Raw genomic sequence first — 25,209 nt, forward strand, 5'->3', positions numbered from 1 at the left:
TGAAGGAAATATACTCTAAATTACTCAACAGGATTACAACTATAAAACATGAAAAATGGGGTAAATGCAACCAATCCCTTTGGGGTTATAAAAATAAATAATATTAGTCAGACCACATGGCATCATCATCCACTCGGACTAAGTCGATGCTTAGCAGCCATGGTACAAAATACAAATACAAGAATAATAAAAAGCTAGAAATAATAACAATTCGAAACTCTTTGCTTTGCTCCTTCCCCTTGTAATCATCACTTGAGGAGAGATCTTGCTAAATGTTCCCGAGCAGTTGCCAATGCTTGACTTATTGTCTGCAAAACATAAAATTAACCAAAAAAAATTCAAATATGGTTCAACGTCTGCCAGCTGATGGAGACATGTTGGAAGAATTATTCAAAAAAAGTAACAATACCTGCTCAGATAAAGGAGCAGCCGCATCTATGCTATGACTAGCAACCTTCCCCGCAATGACATTCGCATCGGTTTCTAGGATGATGCTGCAAAGTAGAAACAAAGAAAAGAATTAAGGATAGCAAATCAATCTAATGGCTTTAAGTGGATTGAGATAACTCAGAACCCCTAAGATGACCATTTCAGTTCCTGCCAGTAAGTCACATAACTCTTGTTTACATACTAAGTTCCAGCCAAGTCTAAATACCTTGACGTATGGAACGAATTCATCTGTAGGTAAAAGGGTTCTCACAGCATTGCTAGAAAGGCAAGTACAAACCAAGAAGTATATTATCTTAACAAACTAATGATTGTTAGAAGGGTAAAACATACAAGCTACTGTTTTCTATTTACTTGTATAATTGGTTCAACCCAATTTACCATCCATGTTATTTGATGGCATTCTAGAAACTTTGATGACATAAAAAATGTCTTTTTAATAGAATCTTATATAAGAATTATTGATTATATTTTGCTAATACCTAGATAAAAAGACATTTTTTATGATGCAACTTAAGGCCAAGGATCATTGAAGAGAAACTAGTCTATTGCATGTTCTCCCCAGCCTCCTTTTATTCCTTATTGTCTCATTTATACTTTTAGTATTTAGCAGCAAGTAAAAAGTTACAAAATTAAAGGAATCTTGACTATTACCAAACAAACAAAGATAAATAGTGTCTCGTTTATATAAAAGTAAACTTTTAACTACAATGAATCATGTTGCATACCCGCCGTCGACAATCTCATCAAGGCATAACAAAATGAGATCTAAGTTCTCCAGTGCCTCTTTCTTGTCCACAGTCCCTCTGGAACAAATGGTAGTTAACAAAAGGAGTCACAGTAAGTTGGTAGCAATGCATGCGTAAAGATATGGTAAACAGGGTAATAAGCGATTATGAAAACCTTAGAAGAAGGCCAACTGCATCAAAAAACCCTTGAAGAACAGTTACCAGAATGAGCTCATTTTCATTTTCAGCCCCAGTAACAAAAAAGTGAAGGTCTTGAACAAACTTGTACACAATGATATGACTCTCGAACATTGCTATCTCCGCTGTAAACAGGGAAACAACCATCACAGTCAAGAAGAAATGGTATGAACACATTATGAAAGGTCAATGAATGATATTTCTTGTCCTCCCAAGCAAAACCAATAAAACAAAATGCAAAAACAATCTCTTCAATATCTTTCAAAGCCAGAATCGGCTTCATTTATCTTCAAATTTATTTGTTTCCCTTAGATTAAGAATGTATGATCACAAATAAAAATTAAAAGTGAAACAAGAGATAGGTGTACATTTTAGTTGTTAACTTGTTACACTTGAACAACGTGATTATTTCTGTAGGTGGAGTGGCAAAATACTTGTATCCAAATCTTCATTTGACACCCGTCCCGGTTCGGTCCAGTGGATAACCCTCCCCCCAACCTCATTAAACACATAATCTATACACAAAAGAAACAGGGCACGAAGAGAAAGAGAGGTGTGAATGGACAAAAAGGAATACAAATTGTTTACCTTCAGTTCGAGCATTGGTCTTTTGAGTCTTTGAAAATAAAGACTTCTCAAAGGCTTCCTTAACACTGTTATTGGGCCACTCATCGGAATAATATTTGACAGCAACACGGTTCCCCTCGGAATCCAGGAGGAGGATATTTTTTATAGAAGGACAAGACTCCTACCACCACCATCATAAAACAAAATCAAGGATTGTAAAATGTCCCCAAATCATAATCACTGTTACAGGATTGTAACTCAAGATTGCTTATAAGAAACTACGACAATGGGATCTAAGACTTACATACAGCGTTCCCGAATTTAGTTTCAATCAACAAATTCCTACAAATATATCTAACAAAAAAAAACATGGGATGGGATCCGAATACATTGTTTGAAAACTGTAAATAAAAAATAAATAAATCGAGATCGATCTTAAGTCAAACAAGTGTAGATCTGCAGTTAAAAACAACGGAAACCCAAGACAGACGAGGACGCAAAGTACAAGTCTAAAATGTAAGTTCATACCAGAATACAAAACGGTGATTATAGAGAAAGGGAGCTGACCATTTATTTTTGTTTTGTTTTAGGATGGAAGGCAATGGAATGGATTGATGGCAGGGAAAAGAGGTGATCGGCGCTTGGCTCAGGCACTGAAAGATATGATGTAGACGCAAAGAATGAGATAAGAGAAAGCAACGTAATGCCACCCTCGCAGTGCAATGCTATGCAGCAGACGAGACGCAGTGCATCAGTATTTATTTCCCATGTTTTCTAATTTTCTACTACTCTTGGGCCTGGCACTAGGCTTTCCCTTTTTCCTTAACTTATTATCCTATTATTTTTTCTACTTCTTAACACTACCACCGACAAATACCACCGAGTTATTTTTATTTTTTTAGAAATGCGAGTTAAACTAATAATTATATTTAATTTTAATATGATATAAAAATAAAATTTTATATTGAATAAATAAATATAAAAATTACTTTTAATAGAATATTATATAATAATTATTGATTATATTTTTATTTAAAAAATATTTTCATAAAAATATTTATGAAAATTTATTTATCAATATAAATCCAAAAACTCCCTACTCACAATTCAGAGTTTTAGAGAACACCATCATCTGATTGGCAAATCACAGCTATTTGATGTTTAATTACTCCAAATAGTTAGTACTTTCCAACTCATCAACCTAATAATAAAGTTAAGCATGACTGCACCAAACTTATGAACCAAAACCATCATTTCACACACTCCCATGTCACCTTCATATTTTGCAAAATGATTCCACTTTCATGTTTTACCAACTCAGCTAAACTTTCGGCTTTTTTTTTAAATTAACTCAATAATGTTAAAAAATTGTCAAATTATTTAGAAAAATAATCTAAAATCTACAGTGTTTTTTAGTGACAGCCAACACTACTCCAAAATCTCATTCAATCACCACTCAATTATTAAGCCAATAACTAGTTGAACAAAAAAATTTAATTTTCTTTGTGCCACTACTTTTCCAAGGCAGAAGTTTTTTCAAATACCGTATTTTTATGGGTATTTCCAGAGTAAAGAGAAAAAATATTCTTTAACCAATTTTTGGTGCCGCCTGCTTCAATGGAGGCACTAAATGTTTGGAAAAAATTTTGGTTAGAGGTTTATACCAATCTAGGAAAATTCTTTTTATTTTTTGGTGCCGCCTACTTCAATGGAGGCACCAAATTTTTGAAAAAAAAATGCTTTTTGGTGCCAACTCTAGATGTGGCAGTGCTAATAATTTTTTTTTGAATACTTCAGTGCCGCCATTTCACATGGAGTCACCAAAATTAATACAAAAATTTCTCCCTGATCCTTATCCCAGATGTGACACTACCAGTAAATTTTTTTTTTTTTTTCGATGTTACCACTTCATGTGGAGTCATCCAATTCAGTAAAAAAAATTCCTTGATGCTTACTCCAAATGTGACAACACCAGTAATTTTTTTACTTTTTCTAATGTAGTCATTTCATGTAGAATCACTAAAATCAATAAAAAAATTTCCTGGTTTATTACACAAATTTGGTGCCTCGAGACAAAACCAAAAAGATTTTTAAAAAAAAATCTTAGTTACCACTTATAAACTTGTAACCAAATTTTTTTTCTAAACATTTGGTGCCTCCATTGAAGGAGGTGACACCAAAAAAAAATTACTACAAAAATACTTATGAAAATACAATATTTGAAAAAACTCATATGGATGCTGACACAAAAAGAAAAATTGTTTAACTAATAATTGACTTGATAAATGGGTGATAATTGAGTGAGATTTTGGGGTGATATCACCTTGGAGTGCGGCGTCACCCAAAAATACCGTAGATTTTAGGCTATTTTCCTAAATAATCTGCTACTTGGGTCATTTTCATAATTTGTTAGGCTAGTTTTTCTAAAAAAGCCTACACTTTCAGACCAAACACAAAATGTTGGGAATTAATTGATCAACAATAATGGAGAGATTTGTGAGCACCCTTTAGTTACAAAAATAGTTACGATCACAATTTTTGTGTTATGCAGAACGATTCATAAGGCAAAGAAGTAAAAAAGGTGAACAGCATCATGAATCACGATAAGCATGTTCCACGTCATTTTCATCAATAGGTGGATGAATACAGGGTTTTCTAAACAAGCATCCATATTCAACCATCGAGGGGGGAAAAGGGGTCTAAGCATTTGTACTGAAAAAGATTAATGACAACAGCATTTTTTCAGATTCATCACAAAGCAACTTAAGGTCTTCAAGTTCCAAAAAAAGGCTAAAGCTAAGGCAAAGGCAAAGATTATTTGGATTTCAGAAAATGTGGGGAGAGATATTTGCTGATCTCTAACATTCCGACAGACTCCTTCCCGGCGAATATCGTCTTCAACTTCTCATCACAAATAATCTCCTTCTTGTTTGCAGGGTTCTGAACAACATCACAGCAAGCAAATTACAGGGTCAAGCAAAGAAAAGACAGACAATATTGATAGGATTATACATGCTTCCTTGCATAACAACAGTCTTAAAATATAAATACTAATGGGACTAAAATAAAGCATAGATTAACACTTAGCTTAGGTGGGATTAAAGAAGAAAACTTCAAAGAGTTGAACAATAAACATAAAAAAAAATGTGAATTCTGATAGACTTAAACATCAAAGGAGCTTTTGGATTTATATTTTTACTGAATAGTTGTAGAACAAAATGCAAAATGCTGCTCCTTTTATAACTTTGTTTTCCCTCTTCACAAATAAATGGTATACAGCATATTTTCTGTTTGACTAACAGGCGTGACTTGCAGAAATCTTTATTCTTGTTTATAAATACAGAAAAATGAGCCATCCTTTACTTTTGGGGGGATTAGGACAAAGTGAATGAGAAGATGGATTGAAACTACCATGAAAACAAACATGATTAACATATTCTCTCTAATTATTCCACCAATAACAAGAGAGCAGGCTAAAGTAACAGTAATATTGGAAGACAAAAAAGGAAAGGGTTTTGGACCTGGAGATTGTGGAGCTTGATGTAGTCCCAAATCCTTTTAATGGCGTCGGTGCGAGAAGCTTCGGAGGCTCCAAGGAACTTGCCCAGCTGTGGAGAGACAGGTATCACCCGCATAAGCCCCCTTCCATTTCCACTGGAAGAAGAAGAAGACGAATAAGCGAAGGAAGCAGAGAAAGCCTTCGCCGCTTCTAACAATCCGCCGCACCTTCCAAACAGTCTTGATGTAGCCATCATCGCTGTCTCTTCCTCAGTTTTCAGCTCCTAAAACCCTAAGCTCTTTTCTTTTTGGCCAGTGAACCCTAAGTCTGTGAGACAGGAAACTTGTGATCCTTTTAAGGAAACAGAGAAAAAAGTAAAGTGGTTGTTGTTACCCTAATTGGGCTTATAATCGAATAGAAAAGAATAATTGGGCTGAAGCATTAGGGAAAGCCTTTCAATGTTTGCACCCTACACTCTTAAGCAAATTTTAGATTTTGACTTTCACACCCAAATCCTAATGTCTTTTTGTTTGTGTGAGAGATTCAGCCGTTTGCGATAAGTATACTAAAAAAGTCCCATTGTATTTTTGTTTTTAAATTTTAAAAATAAGTAAATTAATTAATAAAAAAATTAAATTAATATATTTTTACCGTTAAAAACTAACATAATAATCAAACAGTTACACATGCCATGTAACATTTAACCGTAGAAATGGATGAAATTTTTAACAAGATAACTAGTTTACAATGACTAATTTGCTTATTTTTTAAGTGGGAGAGACAAAATGCAATTATATTCCTAATATAAAAATCTTTGTAATACTTTTATCGTTATTTATTACACTTGACACATCTAGAGTCTTAAGATTGAAAAAATAAGATTTATTTTTCATTCATAACTTAACCTGATCGAATCTCTATAACTATTCCATTCAGCACTTTGAATAATGCAAATAGCTAGGGCAAAAATACTGCTGCTCACCATATTACATTAGATACATTTGGTGTATAAAAGCTTAGTTGAGAGGAGACTATATACAAGCAAGAGTTCAAAGTTAGAGCATACTTCTAATCTCATAAAAGATTGGATTTGATACTTATAAATTACTCACAAAATGATATCACTGAACCAACTTAGCAAAATGCAAGGAAGAAACTGTAACAAAAATTTTGTTTGCATTTATGTTATACCGATCACAATACCGATCGCACGATACCAATTAAGTTAAAACTCATTCAATTGTTACTAGGATGAGAAAGAAACTAAAGATCCCCTCCCTTCATCTCTTAGAGTGATTGATATTACATACTGAACTAAAATTCGAAGAATGTTGCTATGTTACTGGGATGAGAAAGCAACTATAGATCCCTTCCCTTCAAGAGAAATTACTAACAATACGATCTCCTTCCTACATTGAGGGATTGCAACGCAGATCACAAAACGTAGATGAATATACCTATATAACGTTCTTGCTCCTCACAATAATATCACCAAAAGGCTACGGGGAACAAATGCCTCCAGGCTTTGTATAAATCTGTTTTACAAAGAGAAACTCGATGGTTCATCAATCTCTAAACACCCGAAGATATGGTCAGCGTCCATTTAACTTCATCAGTTTCAAGGCTGACTCGAAATCTAAGCCATAAAACCAGCTACAATTGAAGTTTAGCAGACAAAAATGCCTTTGATAGCAACAACTGAAATTATGAACGTGTACATATGATTTTGACAAGGATACTCCATTTCTTATGCTTCTAAGCTATCAAAATAGTATACTTACCCTACTCTTCATCATCGTCATATTCTGGTATATGCTAAAAAAGAATCAAACGACCAGATTCTCATTGTAGTGCAAATTATGGAAACTTTATGGTTTCAGTAATGACGACGATGATGTTTACTTCTGCGCTCTGAATCTGAGTTAGAATAATCTTCATATCCGCATGATGATGAATGCTTATGCCGACTCTTTTCACCTTTAAGATGTCTATAAGCATCATCTTCAGATGAATAATGATGCTTAAGTCGGTCCTTTTCCCTCCTACTATTATGCCTAACAATGTCTGAATCTTCTGAGTTATAAGGCTTTCGCATAGTCTTTTTCCTAGGCTCATGCCTATGACAGTCTTGAGTCCTCGGATGAATAGGAATGCTTGTTTTTGCTTTTCCTATCATGCCTATGATTCTCGTCGGATGAATTAGAATGCCTTTGTCTGCTCTTTTGACTCTTCCTGTGTCTATCAGCGTCCATTTCATCCAAAGTACAAGGCTTTCGGGTACTCTTTTTCTTGCTATCATGCCTGCCAGAGTCAGAATCTTCGGGTGTGTAAGACCGCTTATATTTGCCCTTCCTATAATGCCTATCAAAGTCATCTGCAGATGAATAAGAATGCTTTGACCTGTTCTTTTTACCACAGGGTTCTGGATTAGATTTGGAACCTTCAGATGTATATGAACGCTTTTCTCGGCTTTCTTTAGTCCTGTATTGCCTGCCAGAGTCAGAGTCTTCTGATGAATAAGAATGCTTGTTTATTCTCTGCCTCTTATGCTTATCAAACTCTGCACCACCAGAAGAACTTGACCCAGAATAATTCCGCCTTTTCTTCTTCTTGGTTTTCTTCTTCTTTGACTTCTTCTCATCGTCATCAGAACTTGAGGATAAGCCATCTTGATTAGGAACATCAGAGTCCCAACTACTTGGAGATGAATTCCTCTTGTGTTTACTCTTTTTTGAGGACTTCCTTTTCTTGGGTTTGCACGAGATGTTAGTCAACAAATCAGGGATATTACCCCCACTAAGGAATCCTGTTTTTTTTTTCAAAAAAAAAAAAAGGATAACGGTTAGTATGTAGCTGCTTATATCTTATGAGCTGGAATTGTCAGTAAATGACCCTTCAATAGAAAAAAGTATTCACCTCCATATTCATCAAATATATCCTCAGCAACTATTTGTTGATTGGGATCATCTGGTTGAAATCCACCACGAGGAGGACTCATACCTGGTTTTTGCTTTAGCTCCCACTTCAGAGGCTACAAATGGGATACATATCATTGCGATAACCAAATGAATAACAAAGAAACAGATGAGACAACAAATATTGTTGCTTTCTTAGTGCAAATAAACTTCTTTCGAAAATTTCTAACATTGTCAAAGTAGTATTTTAGTTCTTTATCCTGTTTAAGTTACAGCTCTTCCCTATAAAACAGACATTTCAAAATCTTATGGCCTCCTCCTTGACTTAAAACACAACAATTACTCTATACCGATAAAAAATAGTGACAGGACGACAGAGACAGCTCCCATATTTTCAAAAGATGTATTATTTGGAGCAATAAAGCTTTAATACCTTTCAATAATTTCAACAGAACCAATAAAGAAGTAATACCAACCTCAGTTGGATCCATTTGAGCCATGATAGCAGTCAATGGGTCATCCCTTTTTAAGCGGCTCTCTTCATTCGGCATTATAGCATCCTTCAATGGACAATCACGATCACCACTCTGGTGACCATAATTTCCGCATCTAAGACATTTTACATTACGGACTTCAACAGCAAATGGTTTAACCCTACCAGGAACACCAGTCTCCAGCCTGAAAGTTCCATCATCGTGTCAAATAGAAGTTATAAAATGCACTTTCATGTTATAATAATTTAACCATGAGATGAATATATTTTGCCCTTGTTATAAGATGGTTAGTTTTAACATTCCTTAAAAAGATGTAGCTTGAGCTTCCTCATGTGAGTAAGCCAGTTTCATTGCTCAGTACAATAATTAAATTCATTTGCACAGCGTGACCATGGAAATAAATAATCAAATAGCTTATTTCAGCAATAGAAATCAAATCAAATCAAATCAAATCAAATTGTCTGCTTTTCTCCATAGTAGATCATATTTTCTTTGGTTTACTAGCCAAGATTGTGCGGTAGTGCATGCAGGTATATTCAATTTACCATTGGTTAATATTGCAGAAGCTACTATTGATACATACCGTGGAGCATTTTTAAGAACTTCAAACTCTTCCTCTGTCGGTAAAGAACGTCCAAAAACATCTTTAGGTCTTGATTTCCGTTTCTCTTTAGTAGTAGCAACTCCACCGGGCAAAGATTCCGGCTGCCTGCAAGATGAAGCTAATAAATTGAGAAAGCCATTTCACAAATATGAAAATAAGCTTAAAATAAAGCAAGGAAAACACATGAAAAGTTTTATATTCAAATCAAAATTACATTGCTGTGGAAGGCACATCGGTAGAATGATCATCGGATACGTTGTTATGATCAGTTTTTTTCCTCTCATCAGCAATCTCGGCCGCTTTGGCACTTTCAGCATTATAACCAGGCGGACGAACATACATAAAGCTAACAGCTTTCATCATCTCCACCTAGGAATTCAATAAGGGTTTTCGGGTAATTTAGTCCACAAAAGAATGAAGATAGAAATCAAGGGCAACCACTTAGATAGGATCATATTCAAAACCTTTTCCTTCTCTTTTTTGGAAATTAGAGCCGTCTGGCGAAAGAATTCTTGCTCTTGGGCATACTGCATCAAAGTATAAGATAGAATGCTTAGTGCTAGGGCAAGTGAGAGAGAGAGAGAGAGAGAGAGAGAGAGAGAGTGGTAGAATAATAAATAAAAAGAAAGACCAACCTCGCGAGCGACTTCGTCGGCACGGCGCACGCGCTGGGCATGGGTCTGCTCAGCGATCCATTTGCGGCGTTGGTTAGGGTAGGAGAGGGGATGCCATGGTTTCTGGTTGAGATAGGAATGGCTCCAAGCAGTGCCGGCTTTTGTCTTGTAGTCAACTTCGGCGGAAGAGCCAGGCTTGTTGTCATCGGGGAACTTCTTTCTCAGCCTTATTCCTCCCCCCTCCTCTCCGATTCCATCCATCCTATCACTCGCTATTTTCTTCCTTCAATAAATTCGTTGTATTACCAAAATAGGAGTATCAGATTTCGTCGTCCTCTTCTACTTCCATTCCCAAATTTTCTAATATCTAGTACCAGATTCGGGACTTGGGATTGCCGGATCGGGCTGCCCCACCCACTCTTTATGGGCCTATCGATTATATGATTTTCCACTCTCCCCTTCTAATTATCAAATCAAGCCTGCTGTAGTTTTTCAAGCGTTCAATACTTTTAGGTTAATGGGCCTTCAAATTTTTTCAAAAAAAATTTAAGTAAGGCCTTGTACACCTAGTTAAGTCTTGAACTAGTAAAATTGATCGAATAAGATCTTCGACTAATATTGACAGTTACTTGTTAACGGAAATGATAATATGGTCAATTAATAGACGCCCACATCATCACCATTTACCAACGTGGTAGTGACACATCATCACTAGCCGTTAACATATCAGTTCCACATCATCACTAAAGGTTGACACGGCAGTGCAAAAATAAAAATTTTCAAATAATAAAAAACACTTAAAATTATTTTTTAAAATAAGTTCACGATGAATTTAGACAAATTGGTGTCCAGATTCATTTTGAAATTATAAAAAACATAAAAAACTATAAAAAAAATCATGAACATTTATAACAATTATTATAAATTAATTAAAAATTATAAAATTTTATCAAATTTATAAAAAAATAAATTTATTAAAAACTATAAAAAATTTAATAATGTATATTTAATCAAAATGGTTAGAAATTAATTAAAAACCACAAAACTTATTAAAATGAATTAAATGTTTTATAAAATTTTACAAAAAAATATTTTTCTTATTTTTATTATAGTATAGCTATTGATCATTAATTAAAAAAGCCATTGATGATTAATAAGGCCTAACATTTTAGAAGAACTTTTAATAGTTTACATGAGAGAAAAAATATCAATGTTTGATATACTTGGATATAAGTTATTTAATATAAATGAGAAAATAATTTTTGTAAAACTTTATGAAAAATAAATTATTTTTTATATAATTTTATGTTTTAATTAATTTATAACAATTTATAAATGATTTTTTCTAATTTTTTTGTGATTTTTAATAGTTTATTTTTTATAAACTTTATAAAAAAATTATTTTTTAATTAATTTCTAATAAGATTTTATTTTTTTTAATTTTATAAGTTTTTTTTAATTTTTTTTTATAATTCTAAAAAGAATCTAGACATATGGGTGTCCATTTTCAAATGAACTTGAACAACCATTTGTCTAGATTCATTGTGTATTATTTAAAATAATTTTAAAATATTCTTTATTTTTTAAAATTTTTTTATTTTTTCTAATGTGGCACTATCACATCAACGATAAGTAATGATGTGGTATTGTCATGTTAGCAAACGGTGCTGATGTGGCGTCTGCTAACGATCACGTCAATGGGTCTATTTAGCCAATTTTGTTAGTTCAAAAGTTCAATTGAGTGCAAAAGTTCGTAGGGGCTTAATTAATTTTTTAAAAAAGTGCAAGAGCCAAAAATGTCATTACGTCATATTGTTACCATTAATAGTTGTTTTCATTCTTTTTATAATTTAATATATACCTCAAATTTTAATTAATTCATAAAATTTTTACAATTTTTTACGAGTTTAGTATGTTGCAATACATTTAAGGTGGAATGTTAGAGAACAAGTCAAGTTTTGTCTCAATTCAACATTATTGATCTAAGGGATTTTGTACAATTGATCTGGTTTGATCTTTAAGATATGTTCCTTAAAATGGATTAATTTTTATTGATGACGTGAATGATTCCACAATATTAGCATAGCCCAAAGATTTTGTTTCAATAAATTACCAACATCAAATATAGCAAGTAACACTTTTGTCACTATGGTGATAGAAATAAACACTTCCAGTGGCACATAGTCAACCACTTCAAAACTTGCTTCAACAATTAATGAAAACATAAAGTATCAAAACTCAAATACAGCACATTAAATTAAGGATGGTAATAGAGCGGGGTAAGAGAGAATATTGTCAAATCTATCACTATTGAGTTATTTGCATGATTTGTCGTGCCCTAGCCCTATTTTGCTATGGTGAATGTTTTAAGCCTTGTTAAGTGTATGAAATTACATGAAAATGATAGCATTGATCTTTAGATAATGCTTGCATTTGAATAATTTTATGTAGTGAGTTTGCATGTGCATCAATGGTATTGTGGTAAGATATATGTTAAGCTATTGAATGACATAATTTGAATGTGATTTTGGTTGAATTTAGAATGTTAAATTTTGTTTGTATAGTTGATGAAGGTTGTTATGATTAGCAAAGTGTCCATTTCATGTGGAATAGCTTGAATGGTCTTGTGGTTGGTTAAATGGATGTGTTGGTATGTGTTTAAGCTGGTTTTGTGCAAGTTTGAATGGTCAAATATGCACCATTTGAGCAATGGTTTGGCTTAGTACGAATTAGGTACCAAATGAACATATTTTACTAAAAATAGAGTCCTCGTCGCGACATGAAATTCTCCTCGTCGCAATGTGGAACGATAGTTTGTGATGTCTCGACGTCAAGTGGTCTGACGTCGTGACGTGACTCACTATCTCAACAACGTCATGACATGAGATCGGCTCGTCACGACATGGAGTCCCAATTTTCAAAAGATTATAATTTGGTTCTAATTCATGCTCAGGCCATCAATAGAGCTTCCGTAAGCTCGATTTAGTCTCAACTTCTATTTAAATGATATAATATGGTTATGATTGATTATTGCTTGATTTATTTGTATATTTTTAGTTTCGATTATTGTAGTAACATCTCGTAGCTCGGGTCCGACGATTGTGTTGGGAAATGTGGCAATACTGTAGTAAACATGTAACTGTTTTCTATTTATTTGAACGGTGAATAAATAAAGTTAATTTCACATTTCACTATTATGCCTTTTGTATTTATGCCTTTTATATTTTGCATGTATAGCTAAATTGTGACAAGAAAATATTAGCTCATCGATTGTCTAAAGTTCAAACTGAAGATAAGTGGCATTGTAAATAACGTTTACATTGTACGAAAGACGACTTACTTTAGTAGATAATCTAAATGAGTCTGTAATCTCATAAAAGAATCAAAGTGAGCATTTGATTTAAATACTAATAAGAATTATAATGTCATCTACAAATCCAATTGAGGAGATGACTAGTCTTGGCTATCGGAGCAGTTGTTTCAACGAGTAGAGACATAGATGTATTCATTGGTAGAATGATACATTGGACTGGACTCACGATGAATTAATTCTGAATCCGTTTGTGAATTAATTCACTTGTGATGTTCATGGTATGATTTATCTAAATACTGATAAGAATTATTATGTCGTTTACAAACCCAATTGGGGAGATGGCTAGTCTTGGCTACCAGAGCAGTTGTTTCCACGAGTAGAGACATAGATGTATTCATTGGTAGAATGATACATTGGATTGGACTCACAATGAATTAATTCTGAATCCATTTGTGAATTAATTCACTTGTGATGTTCATGGTGTGATTTATCTAAATCCTGAGTTCATCACTAACCATGCGTATGCAACTCATTTGCTTTAATATAAGTGGAGGTTTATGCTCTAAAGATGACTAAGCCCATAGCCGGTATGTTGGGTACATGACTTGTGTATGGCATGGGTTTACTAGCAACAGTGGAATTCATAACTCAAATAAAGAGTTAATGATATTCTCTCATTGACATTGTGTAGATTAATAAATATGGAACATGGCCACGGGTTGTTTATTCTCGAATGAGCAATTTATCACAGTCATTTGTTGACAGTGATCATATTAATCATTAAGAAGACACAATGGTGACAATGAGATAAAATAGGATTGCATTGAGTGAACAGATTTAACTAAAATGAATCAAGGATATCATATGAGGGTAACACACACATGACTAGGTCATTGGACAAATCAGTTGGATGAATTGCTTTCGTAAAGAGTATACAATAAAGAGTTTTCAATCATAGTACTTCTTGTGGACTGACTCCATGATTAAGTAATTGCGAATTATTGGAACGATGTTTTTACACATAATTGCAATCACTAGAGCCTAATTGTATATGTTCAATTGGTCCCTCCGCTAGCTCAACAAAAGCTTGATCGGACTACATTTAAATCAAAAGAAAATTCTACAACTTTGGGAATAATTTAATTGAGTTGATTTATTCGATGTGAAATTAAATTAGGTGGTCGTAAGAATTATTCAACTAGAGAATTTGATTAAAGAATTTTCTTGAAAAATTAATTTGGAAAATCTTAGTGATTTTTGGAAAAAAATTAATTTTGATCAAGTAAAATTAAATTAATTAAATGAATTAAAATTAATATGATATTTTTGGAACTTAATTTTCAAGACAGACAGTTGGCTCAATGGGTAATTGAACTTGAAAATTGGACCTAAGATCGTAAATTGGGCCCAAGAGACCAAAACTTAGACCGAAATCCAAAAATTATCGAACCGAGTCTGGTGTGTGAAATCGGACTGACGATCCAACCAATGACTGGACCCGACTGGTCGGGTCGTCATTAACCCGGATCTATTCGACAGTAGCCGAACTAGCTCGGGGTGCCATAAGGGTGTCGCACCTACATCACCAAACATGGCGGTGCCGATAGATGCGATGGCGGCGTCCCGGTGGTTGGTGGTAGTTGGTTGTTGATGGTTGAGCAGTGGAAGAGTTACACTTCTACTAGGACTCTACCAGAGAATTTGATTTCAAATTAACTATTCCAAAAATAATATTATTTTAATAATTTAATATTAAATTAAATTTAATACTTATCTTAATAGTATTTTATTAATTTAATATTGAGGTGATTATCTTAATATTAAATTTAATTTAATGTTTAATACTCATTTTTCTAGTTTCAAGTTTAAATTTATACTAACTTTTTTTTGTAACTATTGTAATACATATGTAATAAATAATTTTTTCTCATATTATTACACTAATAACCAAATGAAGCATAAATTTTATGTTTTATTAGAAACTTTGGTTTATATATATATTAAAAGTTAAAATTGTTGCTAATGCAAATAAATTGAAAAAAAATTTATTTTTAAACGATTACGATTTGACAACATCAGAATATGGTTGTTGAGATTTTTTAGAAAATTGACTCTACAAATTTATTGTTTTGCCCTTTCAGAAAACAATATAAATATGAGGTTATTATCCTCATTTTTCATAGAACACAACAAGAGAAAAACTTCTCTCATTCTTCTGTTATCTAAATTATGGTGTTATACGAAATTACATGAGAGGGAAATTCTGCTTAGAAGATTGATTTTTAAGTGGGACTGTCTATAACCCTTCCAATCTTTTCTGGGAATTGAACCTATTGTGGTTTTGTCGGTTTTCTTCTAGCTTTTGTTTTTCTAGTTTCAATTCTTTTCAAGAAGAGCAATACCTATTGTGTTCCCTTCTTTATTTGAGTGTATGAATATTGAACTGCTGCGTCAACCTTGGAGGGCGACGTCCATTACTAGATTGTACTGATCAAGACAAATTTACTTCAAGACAGTGGTTCTTCCACAACACAATGATTGATTTATTTATTTACACTCAATTTGATTTCTTGTCAGCGCTAACAATTTCATTTTGCATGCAAAAATAATTTTAAATTCTATAATATCATAGCATGAGTAAAAGTTCTTAAGCTGTTAATTTATGATTAATTAAAAAAGAGGTCAAAAATAAAATTCCATATACATATAATACATAAGTTTTGGATCTAAAATAATTTGAAAGGTGCTGGATCCAATAATACATAAGTGTTGGATTTTAGAAAATTGCAATGTGTTGTATCAAAAAAAAAAAAACAACATTGAAAGGAATCATCATCCTTCAAAGAAAAAAAGTAATATGCGAAGATCACACTTGAATATTTGAAGGCAACTTGCTTCCTAGTTTGTACCGACCTTTAAAGAAAAGAAAGACACCATGACCTAAAACATACGTAACTAAATAAACACTAAGGCGGAAACACGAGCGTTGAAGACACCTGCAACCTTTACATGAATAATTAGGCAGAGGCAGAGGGCTTCTAAATCCCAAATTTCCAACATTTTCATTATGGACTTTATCTACTTACATATTCTATACCGTTGGCAGCATGAGAACGATAGACAGCTACATGGTTGGTAAGCCACCTTTAAACTTAGGGCCAGTTCTTCATTGCTTTTGAGAAGTGATGTGGAAAAGTGCTTTTGAGAAGTATTTCTGAAAAGTTTGATTTAAAATTTAAGTGTTTAGTATTACTGTCAAAAAGTGCTTTTGGGAAATAAAATGTCCATTTTAAACATGCTATTATCAAGTAACAAATATGCATTTAAATAATATTTAAATTTGTTAATTTTATTTTATTTTAATAAGAATATAAAAAAATTATTATAACTTGTTGTTAATATTTTAATATATGAAATATAAATTTTAAATATTTTTAAGAAATAAATATTAATTATTTATAAAATTTAATTAGAATATATAAACTATATTTTAAATATTTAAATATAACCATTAAATATTTGTAATTAGTATTTTAAATAATATTTTTTTTACTTTTAATTAATGATTTTAACACATTTGTAATTAAGCACAAAAAAAAAATGAAAGTACAATGTTATTGGAGGGGTGAAAAAATAATTAAACACTAAAAATACTTTTCAGAGAGGAAAATCTAAAATTTTTAGCTTCTCCTTTTCAGTTTCAGAAGTACTCTTGAAAAGCACTTCTAAAATGCTAAAAATTTCAGTCAAAAGCAACTTGTTCTGCGTAGCTTTTCTTCTAAAAGTGCTTTTAGAATCAAAGTATTTTTTTTAAGTAATGAAGAACTGACCCTTACTACTCATCTTTTATTGCATCATGAGTTGAGTTTCTTCATATTAAATTTAAAATCCAAGTGTTTTGGTTTTATTAGAGTTTGGGAATGTAGTATCCCTGATGAGATTAGCACTTAGAAGAAAAGAAAGCTGAAAATGAAAGCCACATCATCCATTAATTTATTATTATAAAAGAATAAAAGGACAGGACAGGGTGCAGATTTTACAAATTGTCCTTTGCTTGGCATGGTTCGAGGATGATGAATTTTTAGCGTGGAATACACGATCCATCTTCAAGTAGGAAATGACATGGATATGTATATATAAATTGGCATGCCCATGCCTACCTGTGCTGTCATTTCTTGTTTACACGATTCTCCACTCATCGTTTTTGCCCTACCACCATGTGGATGTACATGTGGTCCTCTCCCCCTTATCTCTCCTAACTTTTTTTACCATTGAGTTTATAACTATTAGCTTAAATATTATTATCACCTATTAGGTTTTCCCTTGGAAAATTATATATGATAGTCAGGCAACTGCTTATCTAAGATGGAAAAAATGCATGTTTGGGATTTGCTCAAATCATGATTATAGTAACGGAACATCAAGTGAAATTAATTTCTCAAACAAATAGCCAATAGCCACCCTTTTATGCTATAAAGAAAGAAAAAAGGATTTTGCTAAAGAATTCTACTGAATAATAATGGTGGACAATGATATTGATTGGGATTCTCATTTTTGTCTCACTTGCTTTTGACCAGAAAAGATCCAAGTTTAACTGAATCTAGATCACTCTCTCTCATTTTTTTACTAATTTAAAAGCTAATTTTAATACACAAATTAAAGGGAGAAAAAAGAAAACTTTGGTGGTATGCTCTGATTAACTCCTGTCTTTTCCATCAGTCATCACCATGATCAGGTGTTACATAAATTATTCAATCTCTTTTCCCTTTTCTGTTGAGGGCACTAGGTTTAGCCCTGTTGGAGGATGCTGTTGAAGTTCAGCTAAAGTGGGTTTTAGATTCAGAACCCCACCAAAATCTGGACCTCACCACCACTGCATAATATTAGTGGGACTCTTGGTGTCTGGTTTTTGTATCTATATATATTTCATGTGTTTATTTAAAATTAACTCTTTGGATTCATCAAACTCAAATTAGGACAAGAACATGTGAGTTAGTAGTATATTATCTAACAACTATGACAAACAAAAAAGTTGATACATAATTTCCTTCAAAATTAATCTAAAAATTATTCACCTTTGCTGCTACATATAAATTATTATTTTTACCTCAACCGCACTCGGTGAAGAGCCATGTAAGCGAGGAGTCGGTAGCCTAGCAGCATGAGTGCCATAATGGCCACATCAATCCACAAATGGTTCAATCCCATAGATTTGATGGCAGGTAAATCCCCAACCCTACACAATCCTCCCGTCCCACACTCGTAAACATCATCCTCATTGTACTGAACCCCTAGCAGAAGCTTGTAACAGTAGTAGCTGTAGCTCAGGTATTTAAGCCACACTATGAAGAAAGGGATTTGTTGAACGTAGTATCCCCCGGCTATGAGGAAAACAAGTGTGGTGACGGAAGCTAAGGTGGTGGCTTGTTTGATGTCCATGAGAATGGCCCCAATGGCTAGGCCCAGACTTTGAGAGACGAGGACACTGTAAAGCACGATTAGCAGAGAGAGGATGAAGGTGAGAGGGTCTGGTTTTAGGCCACCCATCCAATAGATTATGAAGACGAAAGCTGTGGGGAGGGCAAGCTCAAGTGGAAGGTCACCGAAGGTTCTGGCGAGGAAGTAGGATGAAAGGCGATACATTCCGGAAGAGCGTTCCTTGATTAGCATTGTTCGTTCTTGAGGGAATGTGAATACCGCATTGTAGAGTGGATAGAATCCCCAGAAGACCGAGAAGAAAAACAGCAGTGCAATCTGTTTTTAAGATACAAAAAGCCTGCTTAGCTCGTCGAAGTTGGCAATAGTTTTTTTACTTCTATAATATGTATACATATATATATAAGTAGTAATTTTAACATTAAAAATACTATCGACGTTTTTATAAACGACTCAACTTTTTCTTAATCTTATTCCAAAAAAATAAAAATAAATCCTTTATAAAAAAAAAGCTTTGATTTTTTTTACTCATTTTTACTTTACATGAACTAATTTGAACATGTGAAAAAATATATGTTTTTTTACTTCAAATTTTGTTTTTGTTTTTCACGGGGGAAAGGGTTGAATGGTTCATTTTAAGTTAACAATTTAACTTCAAAGTTTAATAGTAGATCAAAATTTCAATTTTTATAAAATAATAAGATAAAATATTCATAAATTAAATTAAGGACTAAGTTTTCGATTTTTTAATAAAAGTAAAAAAAATGAATTTCAAAATTAGACTGAATTATGACAAGAAGTTGGGTAAAATGTTGAAACTTTAGCTTAGCATGGAAGTCACCACTATTGTTTGGTTTTAAACGGGTTAACAGAGAAGAACTGTCAGTCTTACGCGGTCGGAGATGTGAGAAGCTGGGGTGTGCCACCATAGTAGTCCACCAAGTACTGCCACACTGATCACTTGGAAAATTCTTAGCCTGTTGAAGGCTTCATATCTCCTTTCTCTAACCCCCCTTTGAAGCAGCACCTTGAACTGATACCACCGGCTTGTGCACCACTGTTCTGACTTCTCATATCCTGCGTTAATATAATGCATCATAAATTACTACTCGAGTTCACCCTCAAAACCGGAGTTAAGTAAAAACGAAAAAATGAAAATTTACTTGCTGATGCTTCTTTTGTATTGACGAAGTTATTGACATCCAAATTGCAAAGCTCAGCTTTCAGCTTTGTGGAAATGTTTTTTTCGTAAGCAGAGAGAAGAGCATCCTTTACGGATTTCTGTTCTTCCGTACTCTCAACTTGCTCCACTGAGTTCATGAAATCAGGACCGATTCCTGCATTGAAATTTGATATATATGTTTTGATGATAGTAAATTATAACCCTAGTACAGTGATAGTATTTGTTGAAAATGACCACAGAATCAGATCATCAAATGGTAAAGCAAAGTGACAAGAGGAAGGGAAGTATGAAAGGGTGGGGTCTGATAATACGACATAGTCCATAAGGGATATAAAGGTGGAAGCACCATATATTTTTTGGTAGGCCAACCGATCATATTCATACCCCATCTATTGTTGGAAAGGAACATTCAACAACGACAAAAAAAAGCTTCCCCACATCTCAATTTCTCATCAATCTCTATATATGTATAAAAGGGAAGTAAATACATGAAAGTTGAAAAAAAAAATTTACCGTTTGCAAGATCAAGCAAGAGATCAGCTGGGTTGACAGTGATGGATGTGGAGAAGCCAATGGAGGAAAAATAATCCAAGGCTGAAGCTGCTGAACCGTAGTAGATTGGGCAACCCTCTGAGAGCAAAACCACCTTGTCAAACATGTGATACAGTCGACTAGAGGGTTGATGAATGGTGGTGACAACAGTTCGGCCTCCACTAGCAAGGCCTTTGATTGTGGTGAGGATCCGTTGTGCTGTGGTTGAGTCCAAACCCGAGGTGGGCTCATCTAGTAAAAGTAAGCTCGGGTTTATTAACATTTCCTGGCCAATGCTAACCCTCTTCTTTTCCCCACCCGATATTCCTCTGAAAAGCGGCCCCCCAATCATGTTGTTTCGACACCTGGTCAGTCCCAGCTCAGCGATAACTCTCTCCACATGTTGGGCTTTCTCGTCTCGGGTCAAGCTGTTGGGTAGCCTCAGCAGTGCTGTGAATAAAAGGGTCTCCGTCACCGTGAGATGGGGGTATAAAACATCATCCTGAGCCACGAATCCAGTTCTTCGTTTTAGGGCACCAGAAAAAGGTTGCCCATTGTATGTGATCTTTCCTGATAGTTTGCCAGTCAGACGGCCCCCAAGAGCGGTGAGGAGGGTGGTTTTACCACTTCCTGATGGACCTAACATTGCTAGTATTTCTCCAGGGCAAACCACTCCTGTTATACCATTGAGTATGGTCTTTTCTCGGGTGATCCATGAACCCCAGCATGTTCCTTTCTCCTCCAACTTCACCTTGTACACTACCTCCTCAAACTGTGTAAAGAATCACAGAAATGTAAATAAACAAATATGAGAAAAAAGATTAAGACAGTAAATAATGGTAACTAATACATGATGTATTGTTATTAATAATAAGACCTTCAAAGTTATATGAAACAAGGTGAGTCTGGGTGGAGGCTGGGAATTGTGTTGTATTGGGAACGCAAGGGCAGCCTTTTTCTGGGATTTAGACGTCTCTGACTCCACTCGTCCATTGCAGGCATGTTCAGGTTTTGGTGCTACGCAGTTGAGAGGCATGGCTAAAATGAAGTGATGCTATATGTTTGGTATTGGTGGATAGTGCTGGTGCTGGTGCTGGTGCTGGTGCTGGTGTGGTTGGGGTCTTGGGGGAATGGAGAGAAGCTAGCTAACAAGTTCCTTTTAACTGAGCTTCCCAAAGTGTGCACTAGAGAGCATATAAATATATTGTAGGAGGGAGGGAGAGCGAGAGAGAGGGAGAGAGAGAGAGAGAGAGAGAGAAACAAGAATTTGTACTGTGTGTTAAAGCTATTTGATGTAGGGATAGTCTTCTTTATGGTGGGAGCCCACCTCCTTTCCCTTAAAAATCATTCTAATACCAACTCCAAACCATTAAATATAATAGTGAACTAATCTCTTCCTAAGTTCCCTTTTTATATCATCATCTACTTAGTAGGGTTAATATTGGATGTGGTGTGCTTAGATCAAATCATGACAAGTGGTGCATGAGTTTGGATCACGCCTGAGACCTGCAAATAGTTGCATCTCAGTGATTACTTAATGATTTTTGCTCTTGTTTTGACATGCACATGTTTGATGCATGTAGAACCTATTAAACAGAGTTTTTGGACAAATGTCTGGTGGAAAATTATGACGCATTCCGTGCATGCACCATTTTACATGAAAAAGTTGCCATATAGTGAAGCAAGTGGAAGATCCAAACATTGCCAAATATAGTAAAACAACTAAGGTCTAAGAGTACTTCAAACACAGAAAACGCCATTTTTGTTGGGTTCTGAATTTATTCTTAAAATTCTGTGATGCAGTGTACAATAAAAGACAATGAAATTGGTGGTGCTTCCCCCACCATTTCTCGCAGTCTTACATTTAACTCTTTCGAGTTTATGTTCTTTGTCCTGCCGAGAATGTCACCCTGTGTGTCTGGCAGTCAGTCATATAACTAGGGAATTTTGTCATTTCACTTTGTATAGATTTATGAACATTGATATTCTATCAATGCAGCTATTTGGAGTTTTCCATTCTCGTATTAGATTCGAAATCTTTCATTGGAGTTTGATTTTGAACTTAATCAATGAAACCTTTATTCTTGAAAATCTCTTGCGAATGGTGGTGTCAGAGCTGAAAGATAAGAGTGCTGCAAACTGTTTGATTCAACACAACTTTGAGCGAGTCTAATATACATACAAAAATAAATTCCTTTGGCAACATTAAGTCTGCAGATGATATTAGAGTTTTTCATTTTTCTAAAACAAAATAAGTAATGCCCATATAGATTACCATTACTTCAATAATGGTGTTACAACATTCTATCAAAATTCATCTTACAACAACTAGTTGGACCATGTTTTAATTAGAAAATGACTATTGAGAGCATTAAATTTTAAATTATATATTTAAAACAAATAATTATATTTCATATAAAATCATATATATTGAATTTTTATTTATGTCAAAATAATATTTTTATCAATAAACAATTAATTTTTTATTATTTGTATATCTATCGTATAAAATTTATTTATTAATATTATTATAAAACCAAAATTTATATCTTATATAACAAAAATAATAAATTATTATATCCTCTATTAATATTTATTTTAATATTAATTAATATTAAATATGCATTTTTATAACACCCAAATGGAGATTAATTATGAATAAAGAAAATGAAGGATAAATTGGTAAAAAAAAAGATTCTCACTGTTGATGCTTTCTCTTTACTGGTGCATGATGCTTCAGCCAAAATGTTGGTGTCTAACGCAGTGGTAAGGTTTTTTTTTTTTTACTTATTTATTTATTTATAGATATTCATTATTAACTTTCATCTTGGTAAAAAAATTATTCCGTAGATATTCATTATTATTTTACTTAATTATTTTTAAGAGTTTATTTAGTTAAAAGTGAGGATATTTGGAAAGAGTAAATGTAAACAATTTTATAATAAAGCGAGTGGTATTATCCTTATTATTTTTTATGCATTGAAAATTTGTCTATTGAATTCAAACAGTCCACCACCACAACACTTTTTTATATGAAAGAGTATGAGCGAAATTCAATTAGATTTCCCCTTTTGACAAATAAACTATCCAAAGACGGAGTCAAAACTTTGGCAGATGCTGCGTTACATTCACGGCCACAGCGTAGGGTATATCCATACGTCTATTGGGGCCGGGGAATCAATTTTACTTTTTCTTAGTATAATTCGTAAATAGGCAGGCTATGGCCAGGAAATTGTGCTATATTGCTAATGCTGATTTTTTGTAAGTGAATTCAACTTGTTTTATAGAGGAAATCAAATCAAAAAGGGGTTCTTCCGATAACTGCTATTTGTATTGATTTTTAAACATTCGTATCGCCGAAATTCGATATCACTATGCTACCCATTGCATGTTTTAATAATATATAATCAGTTGGATGTTTAGCAAAGTCTTTGTCTAATATTCTTACCTTTTTTTCTTCTTTATCATAAAAGAGAAATGATTAAAGAAGAAAAACACCCCCCCCCATCAAACGGCTTCCAATTACCATCCCATATTTTATATAAATAAATAATTAATTTTGTTAAGTTGCAGAGAGCACTGAGCTAGGGCATGGGTGTGGAGCCAAGAGGGGGCGAGTTTCTTTGGCTACTCGACTTTGTCTTGGTGGGCATCATTTCTAGGGTTGAGTGCACCCCCTTTCTGCCTCCCCAACTTGCATATTTCTTATATATGTATGCACGAGGGTTTTCTTTTTCATATAGAGGTTTTTTTTGTTAAAATTTTTAATTATTTTTACTGTAAAATTTAATTTAGTTATTCAGTTAGTTATGCACAGTTTTAACAATATAAATAGATAAAAAATTTTAATAGAAAAAAATTAAATTTCTCTTTAATTTAATATACATGAATTAATTAATTATAATAAAAAATAAAATACAATTTAACTCCCAATTCAAATACCTTCATAATATTTTTACCATTTACATTTTAGGTGTGGTATAAAATATTCTTTTAATTAATGTATAGCTATTTTCTGTTATCCTATACATATCATTCCCTCTTATTGTTTCAAAAGTTCCATCTTGGACATTGGTTCTCTCTGCTTTTCTACGTTAATTTTCCTGGATGCTAAATTTCTATTTCAATCAGTTAATTTACTACCACAAATAAAAAAAATATAAATTATTTATTATTATTAATATTCTATGAAACCTACTACTTTTTGTGATGGGTGTTCAGTGTTCTTCCATGGAGAGATACCCTAACATAATAAAAAATAATTATGACTGTCAAATTATATCATCTAATATATAGTCAGACCATCAATAATCGCATCAAAATAACAGGATCTTCATTATATTATTCTATGCTCGACTTTTTTGACAAGACAATCCATCGAAATCGCATTCCATCTCTGCATTTTTTGAGATGTCATAATTTATTTTCTTCTTACATATCACTTACTTTTATTTAACCTAATTAAAGCTGTAACTCTTTTTTAGAAAAATATATATATGATGAGTAGGATGCACACATCAAATGGATGTCATGATTAACATTTATTTAATAAGAGTGCGTTTGGGTGTTTTTACTTTGGTGGAGGAGCTCTTGTTTCCCTGACGACATTTGCACTTAGGACGTCAATTTTTTTTATTTAAAAATTACATTTACATATAGATAAAAGGCTTTTCAGTATCT

General features: G+C 33.4%; 4 protein-coding genes across 4 annotated transcripts; all 4 read right to left on the reverse strand.

The window, feature by feature from the left end:
- LOC107900686 (coatomer subunit zeta-2) lies at positions 1-2,758 on the reverse strand. The gene is made up of 6 exons (XM_016826369.2): positions 2,508-2,758; positions 1,962-2,121; positions 1,351-1,498; positions 1,176-1,253; positions 410-494; positions 1-308 (listed from the first exon to the last, which is right to left on the reverse strand). Exons 1-6 carry the CDS (start codon positions 2,508-2,510, stop codon positions 249-251), a joined length of 534 nt encoding a protein of 177 aa, XP_016681858.1. The 5' UTR covers positions 2,511-2,758; the 3' UTR covers positions 1-248.
- A 1,778-nt stretch (positions 2,759-4,536) lies between these two features.
- On the reverse strand, positions 4,537-5,998 carry LOC107900687 (upstream activation factor subunit UAF30). The gene is made up of 2 exons (XM_016826370.2): positions 5,462-5,998; positions 4,537-4,880 (listed from the first exon to the last, which is right to left on the reverse strand). The coding sequence occupies exons 1-2, from the start codon at positions 5,693-5,695 to the stop codon at positions 4,755-4,757; spliced, it is 360 nt and encodes a 119-aa protein (XP_016681859.1). The 5' UTR covers positions 5,696-5,998; the 3' UTR covers positions 4,537-4,754.
- Positions 5,999-6,873: 875 nt separating this feature from the next.
- Positions 6,874-10,473, reverse strand: LOC107900685 (uncharacterized zinc finger CCHC domain-containing protein At4g19190). Its single transcript, XM_016826368.2, has 7 exons — positions 10,088-10,473; positions 9,917-9,979; positions 9,667-9,821; positions 9,432-9,557; positions 8,831-9,032; positions 8,356-8,470; positions 6,874-8,245 (listed from the first exon to the last, which is right to left on the reverse strand). The coding sequence occupies exons 1-7, from the start codon at positions 10,325-10,327 to the stop codon at positions 7,557-7,559; spliced, it is 1,590 nt and encodes a 529-aa protein (XP_016681857.1). The 5' UTR covers positions 10,328-10,473; the 3' UTR covers positions 6,874-7,556.
- Positions 10,474-18,367: 7,894 nt separating this feature from the next.
- Positions 18,368-21,785, reverse strand: LOC107899877 (ABC transporter G family member 14). The gene is made up of 5 exons (XM_016825620.2): positions 21,407-21,785; positions 20,512-21,301; positions 19,979-20,152; positions 19,708-19,892; positions 18,368-19,133 (listed from the first exon to the last, which is right to left on the reverse strand). Exons 1-5 carry the CDS (start codon positions 21,563-21,565, stop codon positions 18,483-18,485), a joined length of 1,959 nt encoding a protein of 652 aa, XP_016681109.2. The 5' UTR covers positions 21,566-21,785; the 3' UTR covers positions 18,368-18,482.
- Positions 21,786-25,209: the final 3,424 nt, after the last annotated feature.

Source organism: Gossypium hirsutum, chromosome D08, assembly GCF_007990345.1.
Source record: "Gossypium hirsutum isolate 1008001.06 chromosome D08, Gossypium_hirsutum_v2.1, whole genome shotgun sequence".
Taxonomy (NCBI): Eukaryota; Viridiplantae; Streptophyta; class Magnoliopsida; order Malvales; family Malvaceae; genus Gossypium; species Gossypium hirsutum.